Raw genomic sequence first — 20545 nt, forward strand, 5'->3', positions numbered from 1 at the left:
TCCCCAATGTCACAGCCTAAGACATTGCATCAGGGCCACTGTAACAAGAGCAACCCGTCCCGCCCTACCCCGGTTACAACAGCATCATCTGATTGGCCAGGAGTCACCTGGGCCAGGCCTGTGGAATAATCTCGCCTTGCTCAGCTTCTCCATAGTAGTGTTGGCTCTGTAATCATGTCACGCCTGTGCCTGACTGTCAGCAGCTGTTCATCCAGGCTGCTGATCTCTATTGGTAGAGACTTTCCTGACAAGAGGGGAGCCCCACCCCATGGGCGCACTTGTGTGTATGTGGGGGGGGGGGGGGGCGATGCCAGATCTTTAGGGCTGGTGTGTTTGCTTTTGAGGGTGGGGAATCTGACACAGTTGAGACACGTGACTCTCAAGTATCTAGGCTGTGTCTGTAGGAAGCAGCAATTATTTTCTTCTTTAGGGGCGTGTGTGTCTGAGGGTATCCAATGGGGCAGGCAATAAACCCTTGCGCTTTACAGTAAAACATCGCATGCATCCCCCAGAGGGAGACCCATTCTCTTCCACCCTGGGGTAACGAGGGAAAGCATCCGCCAACAGCCGAGCTGAGACTGTATTATTGGTGAGATGGGCTATGCAGTACAGGTGCGAGATACCAGCGAGATACCCGTCCCAGGACGTTCACCTTCTGACGCTGGAGTACAACAGAAAACCAGTGAATGAGCCCTTGGAAGGGAGAGGAGCGAGGCAGCATGGGGAGATGGGTCAGGCCGCTTGGAGTTGACGCAGCCTTGTGGCTGAAGCTTTGGCCTCGCATTTGGGAGTCCTGGCTTCTATTCCCAGTCCAGCCACAGGCTCCCTGTGTAACTTTGAACACGTCACTTCCCCTATCTGTGCCACAGATCCCCACTGTGCATGTGGGGATAATACTGTTCCCTTTGTCTTGTCTAATTTAGATTGTAAGCTTTTTGGGGGCAAAGCCTGTCTCTTGCTGTACATAAGTACAGCACCTGGCATGATGGGGCCACGACCCTGGCTGCGGCCTCTAGCTGCTACTACGATACAAATACTAATAAGCCGACGTCCCTCAAAGCCAGGCCATGCAGAGGTCCAACAGCGCTGCCTTGCGCCTTTGAAAGTCCCACCCACGGGGTGCTTAGCATTGGCCTAACTCTGCTCCCTTTGGCGAAACTCCTGTTGAGTTAACGAGAGCAGCGCAAGGCCAGCGCTGGATGCTTTTGGAGCTCTTTACTCCTTGTGTTTGACACGGCCTTTGTTCCGTGGCAGTCATAATGGGCTGCGTGCTAAGAGGTAGGACAGGAGTCGGAATGGTAACAAAGGGGCTGCAGCGTTACTCCTTTTAGGCAGCCTAGCTCCCGTCTTTCCCAATTTTTACTGACACTTGAACAGGCAGCTCTCTGGTTCAGCCATTTGCAAATCATTCAGGGACGCATCAGCTTCTAGGAGAGGTGTCGGCCCCCCTGCAACTTACTGTAGTACTGAACCCAAGTACAGCCTGGGGGGATGCATCTTGTTTCCTCCGTGGACCAGTCAGTACATGTTTCCTGGCTGCTCCCTGAGAATGAGCTCTAAGGGATGGATCTTTGAGAGCTCTGCTCCCATCTGCACCAGACTAAGTGGTCAGAGTGCGGCACACTTGAAAATCTGACTGTGCCTTTTTTTAAAAGGCCTGTGTCCATGAGTTACAATAAGCCAGACCCTCAACTCCTGGTGACCATGCAGGATCGGCCCCAGACTCTGGGCCTGAGTAATAGGATGGAAAAGTCTGCGTAAGTTTGCTTTTTTTAAAACCAAGTCGAGTGTGTGACATGAACCATATTAACAATCCCACCTTGACTTTAATGGGATTCTGCCTGTTTCTCTGCAGCTCAATTTGTAGCTGCTGCTGTAGGTCAGTAGTGACCCCTGTGCTCTTTACATTGGCTGCCTAAAAAAATATTCTACATTGCACTTGCACTGGGGCTTTTTATCCCAGGATCTCAAAGCGCTTCACAAAGGTGGGTCAGTATCATTATCACTGAGAATAGAAGCCCCCGGCTGCCAGCTCCCTGTTACCCCTGCCTTTCCCAGTGCTGGGGGTAGAACCCAGGGGCTTTTCGGTAGAACCCAGGGGCTTTTCGGATTCTGTTTAGATTCTTACATTGTGGTATCTGAGCAACGGCTTATCTGCTGCATCTGGCAGGCTCATAGTTCTGCCCTTAAGGTGGCAGAATAGTTTTAAAGGTCCAGGCCGCACTAAAGACATCCTCCTTGAGCCTCGTTCTAACAGGTGCCTACGCTTTGGGTACCAAGCTGCTGTCTCTTAAAATTCTGCCATTGTACCTCTGGCTAGCAAGGGAGGGTAAGACTGTAGAGGGAGGAATTGCTTCCCTTCTCCAGCCTGGAGCAGTGTTATGGCCAGCTGTGGTAATGCTGCCTGCAGTTAAAGTCACCTGATACTCTTCATACATCCCTGATTTCAGTTGCTTTTTAACTTTGCCATTCAGGCTGCAATTTTCCTTGGGGGGTGTCAGCTTTTCTGAAAAGGTGAAGCAAAAATCTTCCAGCTTTTTCCGAGAAGGAGGTTGGCCAAAACAATATATTACTCCCTCTATTAAATTCTGACAGCCGTTTCGCTGAAAGGCTCTAGTCCCTCCGAGCTTTGTAACAGGGACCTGAATTTTGGCAGGAGGGTCACCCTGGTATCAGGAGTGTGCCTTTTACCTGTGCACCCTTAATTTGGCCCTCTTGTGTGTATACCTCCTGATACAGTCTTTAGTCACGTGAGCCCACATACTTCTACTTCCACAGGGTTCCTGCCTCTTTCCTGGCATGAGATGAATGGTGCTCACATCAGAGATGTGTAGTGAGGAGCTGAGAGGTGAAGTGAGTTGCCCATCGTCTAGACTAGAGCCAGCGCTGGGAACAGAACCCAGGTGTCTTAGAAGAACATTATTATTTATTTGCATCGTGGTAACACCTTGTTAAGCATAAAGTAATAGGGATAGTTTGGGGGCCAGACCCCCCTGGTGCCAAGCGTTGTACAAACACAGAAAAAAAAATCCAGTCCCCACCCAAGGAGCTTGCAATAGACGTGTGTGATTGGCATTTACACCGGGGTGCCATGCACAGCCAGAGGAGCGTAACAGTGCTGCTGTGTGACTGAGGATCCCTGCTTACGGGTCATTTGCTTATTGGATCAAGTGACATCTCTGCTGCTGCATTCCCACCCCCCCCCCACCACCCCCCATCTCTTCTCTGCAAAGCATGCACCTTTTGCAGCGTGGCCATGAGGCCTGAGAGAAGGCCCTGGGATTTCCCTCCTGCCCCCGCCCCCCCCGGCATTGTCAAAATGGCGCAGAGTCGTCCAGAGTGCCTCACAGGATCAAATTGCTCTGAACGAGTTGGGCAGCTTGGCACAGCCGACACCTCGACCATCAGCACCCCCCTCTCAGTGGACACCTCTCGCCTCCTTCCCTCTGACTCCATACGCCTCAGGGCCCGGGGCGGGGCGGGCTCTCTTCACTGCTAGAATGGCCAGTGCTGGGAGGGGAGGGGAGGCTGCTAGCCAGCTGCGTGCGCTAGGCAGCGGATGGAAGTTTCAATTAGGAGTACTCACTGCGCTCTGACTTGGCCACCGGGGGTGCGGGAGGAGGGCATAGAGAGGGGCAGGGGAATGCTGATCCAATGGAACGGGGATGGAATTACCCTCCCTGCGTCGAACTCGCCTATAATTATGGTTTCAAGGAGCCATGTCGTCTTGGAAATCTGCTTCAGCAGCAGAGTTTATGCTTCAATGGACTATGACTTTCCATCCCTCAGGATGGGGTAGGGGTAAGGAGGGGGTGGAATTGCTTTGAAAAACCCCTATTGTTTGGAGCTTATTGCTAATGTACCTGCTGGATTCTACGTGTACTCCTAGTGCCTAGGAGTGAGGGGGATTGGGGAGTTTCTTGATTAGCTATGGGTTTTTTTTTTTTGTTTTTTTTTTGTGACTGACAATGCACAAAGGCACAAAGAGGTGAGAACTGGCTGTTCCTGTGGTTTTGTATTTAGCTTGTGGCGTCTTCCTAAGCCAGCGTTGTGGCTCTTCTCTCCCCCCTCCCCCCGCCTTGATAATATGCCCGATTTGGCTTCCCTCTGAACTTAATGTTTTCTTTTTTTCTTCTTTTAATTTGGAATAAAACCCAAACTTTCCCTGTTACTTTATGCTTAATAAGGACATTCGGCCCCAGGGCATCCTGGGACTGCTGCCCCAATGTTAATTGATCCTCACGATCGCCGTGGGAAAGGGGGATGTCTTACTATCCTCCTCCTAGTATACAAGGGGTGGAAAATGCAGGGGGATAGGACTGAGGCTCAGAGGAAAAGCGTCTTGCCCAAATAGCTCGTCTGTCAGAGCCCACTTAGGAACGAGGACACATCTATGCTACAGCAACAAAGGAGTGTTTCCATTGATGGAGCATGTCTTCAGTACACTTCGACCAAGTCCTGCTTGTGTGCCTTTGTAGTTCTCCTGCCATATCAGTCCATGCTTGGCATGGTTCTGTTGGAGATCCCACTCTAGGTGTCACGCTGTCTTCCAGTGCTCTGGGGCTTGCACTAGTTTTCTCACCTCCAGCAAGCCCTGCCACTCCAACCAGAGCCAGAGTTTCTCAGCTCTGCCCGGATTATGATACTTTTGGTTCTGCTGTTTGTCTCCCAGGTCTGCCAGTTGCTGTTCGACTTGCTCTGTGATGCTTGGGGCTCTGGTACGCAAGTGTGACCTTGCTGTGATGCATCCATATAGAGAGTGTGAATATAATGTAACTAAAATATGCTTCATGCAAAAGGTCTCTTGTAAGGTATCATTACAAAGCTTATAATTTACTGAGTGTGGTCATCCTATTTGTATAAATGCATCACTCTTGTATCTGAAACTAGAAAAATAAAATAAAACACGCCAGTCTAAGTCCAGTACAGTAATAAAAACTGAATACAGATAAGGGTGCTGGAGTCCTAAGCTGGCAGGGCAGGAAAGCAAGAGCAGAAGTAGTCTGGGCACATCAGGTGGCAGCTCCCAGGCAGTTTCTGTGATCCAACCCATCACAGTGGCGTAGTCGGCAGGATCTGTGCACAGCTGATTGCTTTGAGATACTGGTAGTGATTTGTAAGTGAGTCTTAAGTGTGGTGGCTGGAGAATAGACAAAGTGGTTACTGATTTGTTATTTTCTGTTTGCTTATTTTGGGTAAGGGAAGTAGGGACAGAAAAGGAAGCGAAATAAGTTAGAGGGAAGATCAGAAGAAGCTAAAACTGCACAGGTTGCAAATTGCCCACAAAGGCTGAACACTGGGCACTGGGAAAGTCTCTGTTAACTAAGAAGCCCCTGAGCTGAGTGCATCTCAGTGTCAGTGAACTGCAGATGGATATGGCCCAACCTCTGTGTCTGTGCTGAAGCTGACTGGAGTGTCTTAACTTAGCAAGACAGGAGTGGAGGGGTGCCTGTTCTGGCAGGAGGGGGTTCTCTGTGGTATCCCAGCTCGAGTGATGGCCTAACGGGAAGACAAATGGAAATTGATGTGCAGTTTGCCCGGGAAAAGGCTGCTCTGGAAAACGAGAAGGCTGCTCACCAGCAAACCCTGGACAAAGCAAATCGAGACCCAGAAGCATGAATGGGCTGTAATGGAGTGGAAGAGGTGCACAGAGACATGTGTCCTGGAGCTGGAAGTTGGGGTCCTGGCGACTGCTGCAGTGGGAACAAACCCCAAGGACTCTGTAGCTGGAAGCAAGCCCAACTTGAGTGAAGTGGAGCGGGGCGGGGGGGATTTTGCTGGCCAGTGAAGGGTCTGTCATTGCTGGTAGCTGTGAGCCCGCAGCTGGATCAAGGTCTCTTTCCCTTTTGGGGGACACAGGAGTGTCTTCCCAGAGGGGAGCCCAAAGAGGAATTTTAGGTATACTGCCTCCGTCATGGTCAGTGTCCAAGTCCCTGGCAGTAAGTTCAGGAGGAGGGTGTGACACACTCTATAGAGAGAGTGTGAATATAATGTAACTAAAATATGCTTCATGCGTAAGGTCTCTTGTAAGGTATCATTATAAAGCTTATAATCTACTGAGTGTGGTTATCCTATTTGTAGAAATGTATCACTCTTGTATCTGAAACGAGAAATATGAAATCTAACTCAGAGGGCCTACTGTAGTTATGCAAAGTGTGGGCCATTAATGGTGGTTTGGAATCTTGATGGCTCCCAATAACCAGGACAATTGACTGTGGATGGCTCTGTTTGCAGGCAGGCCTTCCTGTGAGTCAGGCTCTGAGGAATGAAGGCTTGGAGTCTCACAGGACATGTGATCATGTCACCTGAACTGGAATCCATCTTTAACCTGGTGCTTTTCCACTGAGACGGAAGGGTGGGAACCCAGAGGGACAAAGGATTCCCGCCATATGCAAAAGATATATAAGTGGGTGGAACAGAACAAGGGGGGCAGCCATCATGGGGAATCCCCTAGCTACCATCTGAGCTGGAACAAGGGCTGTACCGGGGAAAGGATTGTGCCCAGACTAGGAAGGTGTCCAGCTCCAGTCTGTGAAAGAAACTTATTGAAACATCTTTAAGGGTGAGATTTTATCTATATTCAGTTTTTATTACTGTACTAGACTTAGATTGGCGTGTTTTATTTTATTTTGCTTGGTAATTCACTTTGTTCTGTCTGTTACTACTTGGAACCACTTACATCCTACTTTCTGTATTTAATAAAATCACTTTTTACTTATTCATTAACCCAGAGTATGTATTAATATTTGGGCGGGGGAATGGGGGGGCAAACAGCTGTGCATATCTCTCTATCAGTGTTATAGAGGGCGAACAATTTATGAGTTTACCCTCTATAAGCTTTATACAGGGTAAAACAGATTTATTTAGGGTTTGGACCCCATTGGGAGTTGGGCATCTGAGTGTTAAAGACAGGCACACTTCTGTAAGCTGCTTTCAGTTAAGCCTACGGCTGTTAGGGAACATGGTTCGGACCTGGGTCTGGGTTTGCAGCAGGCTAGCGGGTCTGGCTCAAAACAGGCAGGGTGCTGGAGTCCTATGCTGGCAGGGCAGGAAAGCAGGAGCAGACGTAGTCTTGGCACATCAGGTGGCAGCCCCAGGGGGTTTCTGTGATCCAACCCCTCACACTTGCGTAATCCCGTTAGGTGTGATTGGTGACAGGAGGTGGTGGTGGTGGCAACAACTGATGGCAACGTGGTTTTATTACGGGGCCTATTTAGTGAACCTCCCTCTGTATCAAGTGGCGCTTGAAGGTGGAATAGTTTGTTGCGGGGAGAGATTCATAGCTACTCATGTGAATTTAGATTCAGCCCTCTTTGTTGGACCATTTAGGAATGCAAGAATTGCCAGACTGGATGGGACCCATGGTCCATGTTGCCAGGATATTATCTCTGACAGTGGCCAGTACCTGCTGCTTTGGAGGAAGGTGGACAGTCATGTAATAACCTCCACAAAATGTCTTTCAAACCTCCATCAAATTAGGCCTCGGCTATGCACGGTTTTTGTACCAGTGTAACTGTGCTGTTTGGCGGTGTGACTTTTTTTTGTATTGGAAGACTTACACTAGTACAATTCTTAGTATGAATACAGTTCTGTTGGTATAAAGATGCCTCATACTGGCATAATTTATTCTCTTTCCCACATAGGAATAAGCTGTACTGGTATAAGGATCTTTGTACCAGTATAACTGCATCCCCATAAAGAGGGTCATATTGCTGTAGTTAAACCCGTACAACCTTTTTTGTGTGTAGACAAGGTCTCAGTAGTTGACCGATTCCCTGAAGCAGAAAAACTTTATCTTGCTGCATAAATATGTATCCTGTCCTTTGGGGCAGACCCAGGGTATGTCTGTTCTCCTGCCTCTACAGTGCTGCTGTATTTCCGTAGCATAGACACTTCCTGTGTTGACAGAAAGGGTTCTTCCATCAGCGTTTCCGTCTCCAAGAGGTGGTAACAAGGTTGACGGAAGAATCCTTCCGTTGATCTAGCACCAGGAGTAAGGGCGACCTAACTATTGTGCGCAGGGGTGTGAAATTTTTTAGCTAGGTTGATCTAAGTTTTAACTGTAGACTAGGCCCAGTGCCCATTGAAATCACTGAAAAGGCTCCGATTGACTTACTAGTTTTTGGATCAGGTCCTGTGTGTTCCTTTTCTGCATGCATTTGAGTGCTCAAGCATGGATGCTCTCACAAGTTGAACTTTTAGCTCTGGTTTTTGCTGAAAATGAATTTTGAACCTTATATTAGAATTTTATTAAATTTTGAGGGTTGCCTTGGTGGTTGGTTGCATAAATCATCCGGTCGGCCAATAGGCACAGTACCCTATGACTTGGGTAACTAATCAGCATCATGGGGATTTTAAATACTCTCAGCAAACTCAAAGCTGGATAGGCTTGGCAAGCCGGTCAATTGACCGGTCCAATAATCTCAGATGACGGGTCAATTGACACCTATTATTTGACCAACGTCAAATATTCCAGCAAGAATGTCCTGATGTAGGCGGCAGCTTATGTTTTTGATTGCATCATGGTGCCATCTGTCATCAGGCCTTCTTAAATATCTTGATCACGCTGCGACAGGTTAATGCCGCCTGATGGGGAAAAAAGGTGAACTAATTGAACATTGAACAGTGGCTGGAATCTTCAACAAGAAACGTGTGTATATATATAAATATCTCTTTATTTGTATACCTGGCCATCAACCCACATGGCGGTTTACAAAGCACATTAAACATCTTAAGGACAAGGTCCCTTCCTCAAAGAGCTTACAGTCTAACCGACTAACGGAAGGGAGTGGGGAGGGGGAAGGAGGGTTCACAGTCATTAAACCTCCTCCCCCAACACAATGAGAAGAGATGCACAACCCTTAAGCTGCTTGGAGATCTGGCCTGCTGCCTGCCTCACAGAAGTGCATTTAAAAATGACTTTGCTTTTATAGGTGCTATGTGTTTGTATCATTTTGCTTTTCTTTTGTAACATGGATAACGTTCACCGTTAAATGCTGACTGAACATTGCTAAATAGGTAAGAATAATAATTATCCTTTTTTTTTTTGAACTTCATTTCAAATTTTTGCATTTTTCTGAGTTGAAATAACTCATTTCAACAGCTTTTTTTTTTTTTTTCATTAGACGTAAGTAGCTATCTAAGGGTCATTCTGCTGGAGACCATAAAAACTTACTCCTTTTTTAAAACCTGTTGTTACTGTTCTAATAGTGCTTTAAAATATGTGACCATTTTTGACATTATTTGGCCAGTCAGTTGACCAGTTATTTTTGGATAGGTCAAATGCCCAACCCTTGACCTGCAGTCTCAGAGATGTTTCAGGAAGTAACTAATCAGTTTCCAGTAACCAATAAACTGGATAATATTGCCACCTCTTGGACAGCCAAAAATGAAATGGATCAAATTATTTGCCATGAATTATTTGATTGTCTTTATTCTCAGTCAGTGTTTGGACAGTCTACGGAGTAGAACTGGAGGAGGCGGGTGCAGCAGTGAAATGGTAAATTCGAACTTCAATGTCCTAGAAGTCGGGAGGCCTTTGCTTAGATCTGGATCTGTGTTTCATTGGGTCTGTTAAATCCATGTGGACAAACGCGTCCGAGGCATCTCTGGGCTGTTCAGGATACTGCAGCGGCCTGGGCCAATGAAAGAGTCTCGCTAGTTGGCTTACACAGTTTCATGGGTCTTATGCAGCTTTTCATGCATAGCTTTCAGTGTGCTTTACAAAGGAGGTCAGTATCATTATCCCCACTTTTCAGATGGAGAAACTGAGGCACGGCGGTGAAACAGCTTGCCCAAGGCCCATGGCAGGACAGTGGCAGACAATACCATTGACATTCTTTGTTCAGGAGGGGGCCAGGCCTGAAGGGAGGGTCCCATGGGGAGCTGGCGACGAGATGCCCAAGGTTGGAGGGAGAAGCGCGGGGGGAGCTAGTATTGGGGGGTAGGAGCTACTCCAGATGAATTGGAGGAAGGAGCTTCAGAAGTGACACTTACATGAGTCTCTCTGTAACTGTGCCTGGCTCTCCCCTTGTTCTCTCTTAAAATCGAACTTGGGCATTTAAATAGAAATGAAAACCACGTATAGCTTTGCACCTTTATTCCACCTGCCCTTGCACATGGTGGCCCAGGAGCTGCTTGACTTAGCTAACTTTTCTTGGAAAATACAAGTGTCTCTTCTGCTTCCTATGGCTGCTCCAGTCACTTAGCTTCTTCCCTGTTTCCATTCACTCCCTAGCCTCAACCACCTCTCCAGATAGCCTGAGAGAGCGCGCGGTCTGATGCTGGATGCATAGAGGAGGGGGAAGTTGGCCCACCTGGACCTACGCAGATCTTGCTGTTCTCAGATGCAAGTGATAGCACGTTTGGCAAAGAGGGAGAGGCTTCTGGCAAAGGCGTGGGTATCGCTGGGGTTGCTTTTGGCTTGCAGGAGAGCCCCAAGTGGATTTTCAGGGTTAAGCTACTAGCTGAAGAATTCATAAGAAATAGGGAAGTGAAAAGCTGACCCAGAACTCTCACTAGCAGCTAGAGCAGGGGGCTGAGTTGGGTCCTGGTTCTGTTTCCAACTTCACTGCTGACACTACAAATTACTTAGCAGTTTGTTCCCATTGAATTTCATCTGCCATCCTGTTGCTTGTTTGCCCAGTTTGGTTCAATCCCTCTGAAGTTCCTAGCAATCGTCTCCTCTGGTCTTGACTGACCTAAATAATTTTTGGATCATTTAGCAAATTTTGCCATTTTTTTTCTCCCCCCACCACCACTCCCAGTTCACCAAATTCTGTAAAACAACACCAGGATTAATTGAGTTAAATCAACGATGATTTAAAACACCAATTTTAATAATGATTTAAATCAACAAATAGGAAACCTTGGTTTAAATAATTGATTTCAATCAGGTTTTGTCTTTGCACTTTAGTTATTGTCTTAAAGAAAAGACGATTCTCATTGGTTGGTAACCATTAAAACATTGATTGGCAACTAAATAAAGACTCTACACTAAACCCGGTGGTACTTTTTGCTAACCGGGAGTTTATGCTCTTTCTAGTCACGCTTACTTAAGCAAGTATGTAGCTTAACTTACATTTATTCAGATTCTTATATGTACATTTTTTTTTTTACATTGGAAAATGGTGAATGACGCATTTCTGATTTTACTAGATTAATTTTTTGCTTGTGATTTGTGTCAAGCTCTGTTTGGTTTAAATTGATTTAAAGTGCACAAAAATAGCATTTTAAATTTTTTGTGTTAAATAAAACTACCTTAAATGTGCTGGATATACGAGGGAAAAAAGGTTTATCAAAACATGTTTTGCATTTAAAACTAATTGATTTATTAGACTGCTTATCTGTCTATGTAGCTAAACTATCTGCAAGTTAATGAATTGAACTGATTGTTTTTGGTCACCTTGTCCTTCAAGATTTTAGAGCTCATAGATCTCATCCTCTCACAACTAGTTTTTATTCATAGATTGGAAGAGGAAAACAAGCTTTCCTGTCTTTTCAACTCCCAACTGGTTTCTTAACTTTGAATGAACTAGTCATTCAGGGTGGATTGATTTAAATCACCAAGTGGAAAGCCTTGGTTTAAATAATTGATTTTAATCAACTTCTCCATTTTGTACTTCAGTTATTTTCTAAAGAATGGTGCATTCTCACTGGTTGATATAACCATTAAAACATGTTGATTTACGAAGAAATAGAGCTTTTACACTAGATTTGATATAACGTTTTTGTTCCCTAAGGGGGCACATTATAACTAGGCATTTATTAAAGCAATTATATGGCTTAAATGGTTTAGGTTCTTATTAATTTAATTGTATATTTTTAGTATCTTAGAAAATGCCGAATGATCTATTGCTTATTCACTAGATAATTAATGTTTTGTTCATGGTTTGTGTCAAGCCTGCTGGTAACCTGAATTTACTTATATATACACAGAGCAGCATATAACATTTATTTTTATTATAGCAAACAAGCCCTTGGTACAGTACTTGATGCATTGTGCCATAAAGCTTGACCTCAAAAGTTCGATGTTACCCCCCCCCCCCCGCCTTAATTCTTTCTTTATATAGAAAAGCAGCCTTTAACTTAAAGTTTTGGATAGAGACTCAGGGATCCAGCATATTTATATTTTTACTTAAATGTTTTAAGAGATTCTGAAAAGTTAAGGCCTTAACATATTTGGTATTACATTCAGATTTTATTTTAAACGGGTTTATTTTTAAAAAGAAAAAACTTCTTATTTAAATAACGTCAAAAATTCAATTACAATTTTTTAAAAATTTGTTTTTTTAAAAAATCCATTTTTATCCACCTGTAGGCATTGAACTGAACTAGTTGAATAAACTGAAATGAAGAAAAGCCAGAAGTAGCTCCTAGGAGCCCTGACTCTATTCTGGTACCCTCTCGACTGGACGTGGAGCCATTCTCATCAGCTGGTGGTTTCATTGGGTGAATCTCACTCCAGTGTCTGCATCACGCTGGGCACTAACTGGGCTCCCTGGCTGGCAGAGAGACCCAGCACAGAGTGCGCCATGAGGGCTGGGACGCTTTCTCCAGAGCAGGGTGCTGTGGCTTTGTCTACACTAAATGCGTTGCGATGGTTTAACTGAAGCAAGCTGAACTGATTCTTCTTTTAAGCCAGGGTTAAACTGACTCGAGTTCATCTGCAGTCGGGGTTTGCACCAGTTTAGCTAGATCAAACAGCTTTATTACAGTAGAGCCTGTCAAGCCCAGCTGTGCATTGCATGCGCTTCGCCCCTGCACCGATGAATTTACAATCTCAACCGATGAGACAGACAAAGGGTGGGAGAGGAAACTGAGAGAGGAAGTGACTTACCCAAGGTCACGCAGCAGGTCAGTGGCAGACCTGGGACTAGAACTCAGGTCTAGGTCAGTGGTTAGGGCCTCTTGTTTAGTAACTTCTCTAGCCTAGACCAGGCCTTTGCGTGTACTGCTGTTTGCGCTGTCCATGCGTTATAGATGCACAGAAGACATTGCTTGGGAGCTGTGGGACCAGCACCGCTGACCAGCCCAGGCCCCCCCCCCGCCCTCTTCAGTGTTTCTCTTTACTTGTGCTTTGATCAGTGGGCCCTTCACCTTGACAGTCCTGGGAGTGTGCCATCCACTCATGCAGGAATGTTGCCAGGTGGCTTTGCTTTCTTATCACGGCTGTGACTCCTCCGAGAGGATGCCAGGTGTAACTTCATATTTGGGAGGTACAAGCATGTTCAGTTGAGATTTACCCCAGCATTACATGCCGTGGGAACAGGCGCCATGGAAATATCGTAGATTGGTCTCCGTCCCTTCATCTGTAAGCAGAGGATGCTTCTTCCCACCTACTCCAGAGCAGTAGGTCACATTCTCCTCCTCTTCCCGGTATGAACCTCTCTGTAGTTCTCCTCCCCTTTTTCCCCAATGGAACGTTTTACTGCCCTACAACTGCTGCCGAAGCAGAAATCGTTTTTCCCGTGCATACTTGGTGCCTTCTGCATGCAGTTAGCACACTCTGCGGACGGCAGCCGGATTCCATCTGCTGCTGATCATGAGCAAAAGTTTAAAGGTTGGGCCTTTGTGTTTTGTCTGGGCCAAAAAAAAATGTTCAAGACCGTGCCAAATTGGAAATGGAGTTTAACAGTCGTGTCGACTTGAGGCGCGGTGTGAGCAGGCTGCAGGGGGATGGATCCTGGGGATTTGCTCCACCAATCTGGCACAAAACTTGGCAGTGGCTTCTTGTTTTCGTGTGTCTGTGCACACGTCCCAAAGAGCATTATAATGCCAGTCCTTGCTTTGGCCTTGCAGAGTACAGAGCCCAGGAGCCAAATCTCTGTGTGCATGTATTAAAATATACATACGGTGTGCCTGGCTTTTAGTTACGCTTTGGTCCCTGTAGGCTGCCCTAGCAATGTACAGGGGCTTTCAAGTGGGCAGAACTGGCTCCCTGAGAGTCCCGCACATGCCGGCCCCTTGCACAGCCCGTGTGGAGCCGGCATGCGAGCTCTGCTCCGGACCTGTGCCCAGTCCCTGGGGGGGCCGATCGGGGAAGTGGCCAGAGCGTGCTGCACTGTTGCTCTTCTCAGCTTCCCAGCGACGGTAGTAGAAGCAAAGAGCAAGTTCGCGTGGCCCTGCGGCTGCTTTTCACAACACGAGCCAGGCAGACCCCTGCATGGTTCTGGCCTCCAGGGAGAGCAAAGGTGGCTTGCAGGCATCTTCACGCCCCGCCCTGACCTCTCTGCCACTCACTGCCCACGCACAAGAATTGAGCGGCTGAGCATCAGGCCTCGTTGGATTTACCTAGGCTGTGTGTTTTCTAGGGAGGAGCTGAGAACTCTGCAGCAGCGTCCAGACCTACCGAGTTTCATTAGTTCTTCCCCAGCCCTTCCCCCTTTTCTGGCTTTCATTTTTAAGTGTGGACTTAGCCTGGCGAGAAAGGAAGGAATTTGCTGCCTGCCTCAGTGAGATGGTTGCAGTCTGACTCATGCGTGTTTGGTGGTGGTGTTGCTTATTCGATAAAGGTATGCGTGCGGGAGAACGGGCTTGATCCTGCCTCATGGAGGGTGTGCGTGTGGGTGGGTGTGTGCCCGTTAGCGTGCCGTGCAACGCACGGAGGCGGTGCGCATTTTCAGAAGGGCGCCCAAAGGATTTAGGAGCTTAGGGAGGAGAGTCTCAAAAGCATCTAAAACGGTTAGTGGGATGCGGGGAAAACCCAGGGCGTGTCCTGATGGGAGCGCTGCAGCCGTTCTGTTACCCCTGCTAAGCAGCAGGTGGGCAGCTTGATTGGCAGGGTTAGGCCCTTCCGTTTGCAGGGTTTTAGACTGTAAGCTCTTTGGGGATCTCTGATGCTTATTGGATGTCCGTACAGCACCTAGCACCGTGCCACCTGCAGGCGCCCTTCAGGTGCCGACCTGGTAGACACGCCATGACTGCCTCTCTCAGACGCAGCTCTCCCATCCGCTGTCTTTCTGGTCCAGAGCAGACTGACGTCGGTGGGATCCTCTCGGTGGGCTTTGGATCAGGCCCCAAGGGAGCAGGCACGCAGATGGCTCCGCGGCACTTGGAGAGATCCACTTAGTGCTGTGGCTTGCGTCTCTGCTCTTGCTCGCACTTGCGGGCAGCGCCCCTCCCTGCCAGCGGTGCAGGGGCTTGGCAGCGGGATCAAGGCCTGAGGCTGCGTGGATAAGTGCTTGGGGAAGCCACCAAAGTTCAGACTGGACCTGTAGTTTGCCCCCTACCCCCGCTGTGCAGGTGGGCACTTGTGGAACCTGTCACCGGCCCCACCTCGTCCCCCTGCTCATGTGTGCTCATGGGACCCATGGTGTCCTCTCCTGCACCATCACCCCCGCTCCCCCCCCATCGCACCCCATTGCAAGGGTGTGCTCCCGATGCAGTGTCCCGTTCCAGGGTCACACGTGTTCTGTTACAGTCCAGTCGCGTATCGTACCCAAAGGTGAAGATGTTTTGTCCCAGTGAGTACAGCTTGCATTTCCTTATCCTCCTCCTCCTGTGCACAAAGCAGTCGAAGGAATCTGGTCCAAACTTTCTGATTATGTTCACTCTGAGCCAGACCCCGAGGCTGGAAAACTCCAGCCCGAAAGCGGGGTCGTAACGGAGACCACTCAGCGCCCTTTTCTGGAGCTGTCGCTGCCTGAGTCCGCCATAACAGTCTTGCTCCTTTTTAAATTGTCCTACCCTGGAGCGGACTAGATGGGTTGGGCAAGGGGTGGGAGAGGGAAGGGGCGTCGCTCTTGGGGCTTGGGAGGGAAGGATCAGCTGCTGAGAAGGTGATCAGTATGCAGATGCGTGGGGAAGGGAGTCAGAGGGAATTTGGTCCCGATCTTGCAAAGACAGAAGCACCTACTTCGCTTTCTACAAGTGACTCTAATGCATAAAATTTAAGCACTTGCCTGAGTCTTTGCAGTACCAGGGCCTGTGTGAGGCTCTGAAGGTAGTTGTACCCCTCTGGCTGTTGAATGCCCTGCAGGAAACGATTTTGGTGGGACTTGGTCCCTAGTGGACACCTTTTGGCATCCCCCTTGGCACTGTCAGCTTGAATGCAGAGGTCAAGAGCTGAATTGGCTACAGAGGGGGAGCTCCCCTTCCGCTCCTCGAAGGAGTCCTGTTGGGTCACTGAGGGTATGTCTGCAGCCCCTCCCAGCCCAGGTCGGCAGACTCTGGCTGGTGGGTAAAAAGCACTTTGAAGCAGCAGCTCTGGCTCTGAAGCCTAAGGCTAGCCGCGCATCTGCCTCTTCCTGTCTGTCCGTCCCCTCTCCTGAGTGCTGAGTATGTTTACAGCTGCGTCATCCATTACACCTGTCTCTTTTCTCTATTTGTCTCCTCTCCCCCCGCCACGCACTCCCAATGCTGTCCTCTGGACCATGCGCCATCTTTACCACCGTCCTTGTCTTTGGTGTCAATTTCTGTCTTCCCTCCTGGGCAACAGGCCAGCCAGTAAAAAGCACTCTCACCTGCCCAGGTAAGATGGGGCTGGGGGCGGGCTGACAGAATCGCATACTTGGCGATGCACTCGCTTTGTCGAAGCCCCTGCGTGCAAAGTGAAGGTGGAGATGGTGTCACTCAGCTCTCATGTAAATGTCCTCGTGGCCTTTCTTCTGCCATTTTATATTGTCCACAAAAAAAAAAACCCAATGACCCCCCAACCTGGCTGGCTCAAGGGGGCCAGGGAAGATAAAACGGGGTTTTTCACCTCTTGTGTCCTGGTACTAATGTGGCATCAGATCAGGAGAACTGGCTGGCCCCGGGGATATTGGGGAATGGAATATGGGGCCTTCCCCCATAGGATCCTGTAGGGTGCTGTCTCCACTATGCCACCAGGCTCTAGAAGATCAGGAAATCAGATATGGGGCCTTTCCCCTATAGGGCCCTGGTTCCAATACCAGATTTGGGGGAAATGGCTGTCTTGGGAGGTGCGGGGTGGCAAGAATGGGATATGCGGCCTTTCCCTTATAGGATCCTGACTCCAGTCTGGCCCCACGCTGGGGGCAGTAGGTACTAAGGTCTTGCTTTCGCTGCAGTTAATTCAGGTGTTGCGCCAATCTCAAATCCTGTCCACACGCACAACCCCCTCACTCGAGTACCGCGGTGCTATTAACTCAAATTGGCTGCGGGGGGGAGGGGGCAGGCTACAGCTCAAGATAGCGCTGCTCCCTGCAGCCTGCGTGTTCTCCCGTGTGGTTGCTCTCCCTCGAGCCTGGCTAGCTAGAGAGGCATCTGCGCAAGGGTAGGTAACTGGAGTGAACTCCACCCTTCGCCGTGAGTCACGGCTGCAGGTCGCCCCCGTGTGCTGGCTGCCTAGCGGCTTGCGTGAAGAATTTGTTGGGACTCAGTCCAGCTCCTGCTGGGTCGGTATGTCCGCAGCATGCCGACCCACCACAGCATTAGGCAGAGAGAGCTGGCCAGGACCGAATGGGCCGTGGATTCGGAGCTCCCTTCTCACCCCACGGTCAGCCGGTCCCGCCTGGGTAGGAGAGGCCTGGGAAGCTTGCAAAGCCAGTGCTATTGTTGTACCTCTTCCATGCGCAGAAAGCAGCTTTGGCCTGCAGGGCTCTCAATCCAGCCCCCTCCCCCATCACAGAACTGCCTGGAATAGCAAGAGCACCTCAAAAAAAAAAATTAAAAAAAAAAGAGAAAGTAACTGTCCATTGTCTCTCTCATTCGTTCCTCGCTGCTTCATGTTCTCTTCTTCCATCAGCCCCATTGCAGCCTGGTAAGCTCTGACGCTGACCTCCTGTGCTGTGCGTGTGGTTTGCATGAGCGCATCTCTCTGTTGTTCGTCATGTTCTGTGGAAACCAAACCATCCCCTCTCCCTGCCCGTCCCTCCAGGGTTAGCAGACCCGCGGGTTACACGGTGTAGCGCCCTCCCTGGGACTCTGGCTCTCTCTGCTGGAGGCCGCTTTTGGCAGTGGGGAGAAGCATTCTTCAGCTCCTGTCCTGGCCCTGCGGGAACCAGCGATCGCTTGCCCTGAGAGCTGCTCTGACTACTGCTGGGGCTTGCTATGTCCTTAGAGGGAGGCGTCTTGTAAGTGGAAGGATAAGTCTTGTTCCTCCATGACTGTGTCTGTCTCATTCCCTTCAGGTTAAGCAGCCTGTCTTCACTGGGCGATTCGGCTCCAGGACGCAGGTCTCCCGGGCACCGCCGCCAGCCGTCTGACTGCACTGAAACTCCAGGTAGCTTTTCCTTCTTTCCTCCCCACTCTGAGTTGCTATGACAGCAGGCTCGGGGCTGTACCATCTGGCTGTCTTGGCTACGTCTCTGGCCCCCCCATTGCCTCCCAACACCTCCCAGTTGTGATGGTCTTGATCCCCCCCGGGAGGTGGGCAGGGCTTGTCCGCCCTCTGGGCGCACAAGGAGCTCTGAGGCCCACAGACGGGAAGTCACTTGCCCAAGGCTGCAGCAGCAGAGCAGAGAACAGAACCCAGGTCACCCACGTCCCAGGCGAGCACCCTGACCATGGGACCGTCAGGCACACAGGTAAAGCTGGCTGGAAGATCATGATGCAGATGGCCGGAGGCTTTGGCATGCGTGTCTCTGTGCAGCGTGAAGCCCCTGTTATCAGACTCAGAGATTATAAGTCCAGAAGGAACATCGAGTCGGGCCTCTTGCAGCACCTAGGCTAGACAGTTTCACCTGGTGATTCCTGGACTGGACCCGTAACGGCTGATTGAGCCAGAGGGCATCATTTTCTAGAAAGAGACATTGGATCCTGAGTAAGCTTTGGAGTTGGGGCAGGGCAGGCTGGGAATGACATTGAGGGGTAGGGGTGTCTTCATGAGCCATCAGCTGTTCTGGTCTTTGTGGGTTTGAATGGCTCACCTGCCCTTTACCGCCATGGGGGGGAGACATGGGGGATAAAATGATCTTTTCCAGGCCTGCGATAATTACTCCTCCCATCTAGGCCTTCATATGGGGCTACTTACACCTTTCGTCTAGGGTAGAATTGGGAAATGAGAGTTGGGACCCCAGGAATCTATTAATATCTCTGCCACTGATTGCCTGCCAAGTTGCTGCCCTCCCTGTGCCTCCGTTTCCCAATCTGTAAAATGGGGATAATGACACTCCCCTCCCTTGTGAAGCACTTTGAGATCTGTGGATGGAAAGTGCGAGGTTAGAGCTAGCGGGATGATGACGATGGTTCTGTTTACGATTCCAGTTGCCCAACCAGTGAAAACAGAAGAGTGGCCTTGTGGCTAGGTGTGGACATGGAAAGCGTGTTGCAGCACCCTCCCTGCTTTGAAATGTGCCACCCCAGTTCCCACTGGAGGGGCAGTCCCCCTCCTGCACTGTGAGTTGCAGTCTAGCCCTCACTCCTGCTGCATCAGGTTGGTCCCTGTACCCTAAAAAGGGGAGAGGAAAATCCTTAGAACAGAGCCATGCGTACGAGAGCAGCGGTGACATGGGGCCAGGCCCTTGCCCTGAAATGCTTCTGCAGTGCTGGAGCAAAGCTTGCAGGCCGTGATCCTCGATTAGCCCCCGGGCCACAGTGCTTGGGGTATAACTGCAGAGCATGCACCGAGTGCAAGAATCGGCCAATGCAAAAGCGCGAGGTGATGCAGGGCTGTCTGGTGCCAACGCCAGGTGCTGATCTTGGAGAGGGAATGGCTGTCTGCCTAGAGCAGTGGTTCTCAACCAGCAGTACGCATACCCCTGGGGGTACGCAGAGGTCTTCCAGGGGTACATCAACTCATCTAGATATTTGCCTAGTTTTACAAGGGGCTACATAAAAAGCCCTAGCGAAGTCAGTACCAACTAAAATTTCATACAGACAATGACTTGTTTAGACGGCTCTATGTGCTGTGCGCTGAAAGGTAAGCACAATATTTATATTCCAATTGATTTATCTTATAATTAGATGGTAAAAATGAGAAAGTCCGCAATTTGTCAGTACTAGTGAGCTGTGACACTTCTGGTTTTTTATGTCTGGTTTTTTAAGCAAGTCATTTTAAAGTGAGGTGAAACTTGGGGGTACTCAGGACAAATCAGACTCTTGAAAAGGGGGACAGTCGTCTGGAAAGGTTGAGAGCCGCTGGCCTAGAGGAAGGATCACTTGGTGGCTAAGGCACTGGGCTGGGACGTGGGACTTTTCAATCGGCATTCTCTTTCTGTGCGACTCCAGGCGAGTCACTCAAGCGGCCTCCGTTTCCCTGATCTATAAAATGGCTCTGATGCGTTCCTCTCTAATGGGGTATTTGGAGGCTAAAAGCTCGGGAGGCGTTTGGATCCTATGGCAGTTTGGGGGAGGGGATATAATAATCTACCATTGATGAGTGAGGCCTCAAAAGGCTGGATTAATTGAAGGGAACAAAAAGGAGTGTGGTAAAGGGGGTAGAATTTGGGAACAGCGGGTTGTTTAATACAGGAACCAAAAGAAAGTGTAGCCAGATGAACTGACCATTCTGTTTGTGGGAAACCTGTTGTCTGAGTCTGTTACCTTAAGGTCCCTGTACACCATGCTGGCAGTATAAAGGACCTCAAAACGAGTGCAGATGAGTTACACCCACTTTACGTTTCCTTTACGCTGCCAGAGCACT

The 20545-nt window shown here is 49.1% G+C and overlaps 1 protein-coding gene across 6 annotated transcripts in view; it reads left to right on the forward strand.

The window, feature by feature from the left end:
• The window catches only part of ARHGEF11 (Rho guanine nucleotide exchange factor 11), an 81826-nt gene that overhangs the window by 22479 nt on the left and 38802 nt on the right, over positions 1-20545 (forward strand). For all 6 annotated transcript variants that reach the window (XM_084613485.1, XM_084613482.1, XM_084613480.1 and 3 more), the window contains exon 2: positions 18093-18184. In XM_084613485.1, coding sequence (XP_084469611.1) covers positions 18093-18184 — 92 coding nt within the window. The remainder of the gene's footprint in view (positions 1-18092; positions 18185-20545) is intronic.

Source organism: Lepidochelys olivacea (assembly GCF_965140295.1).
Source record: "Lepidochelys olivacea isolate rLepOli2 genome assembly, chromosome: 24".
Classification (NCBI taxonomy): Eukaryota; Metazoa; Chordata; order Testudines; family Cheloniidae; genus Lepidochelys; species Lepidochelys olivacea.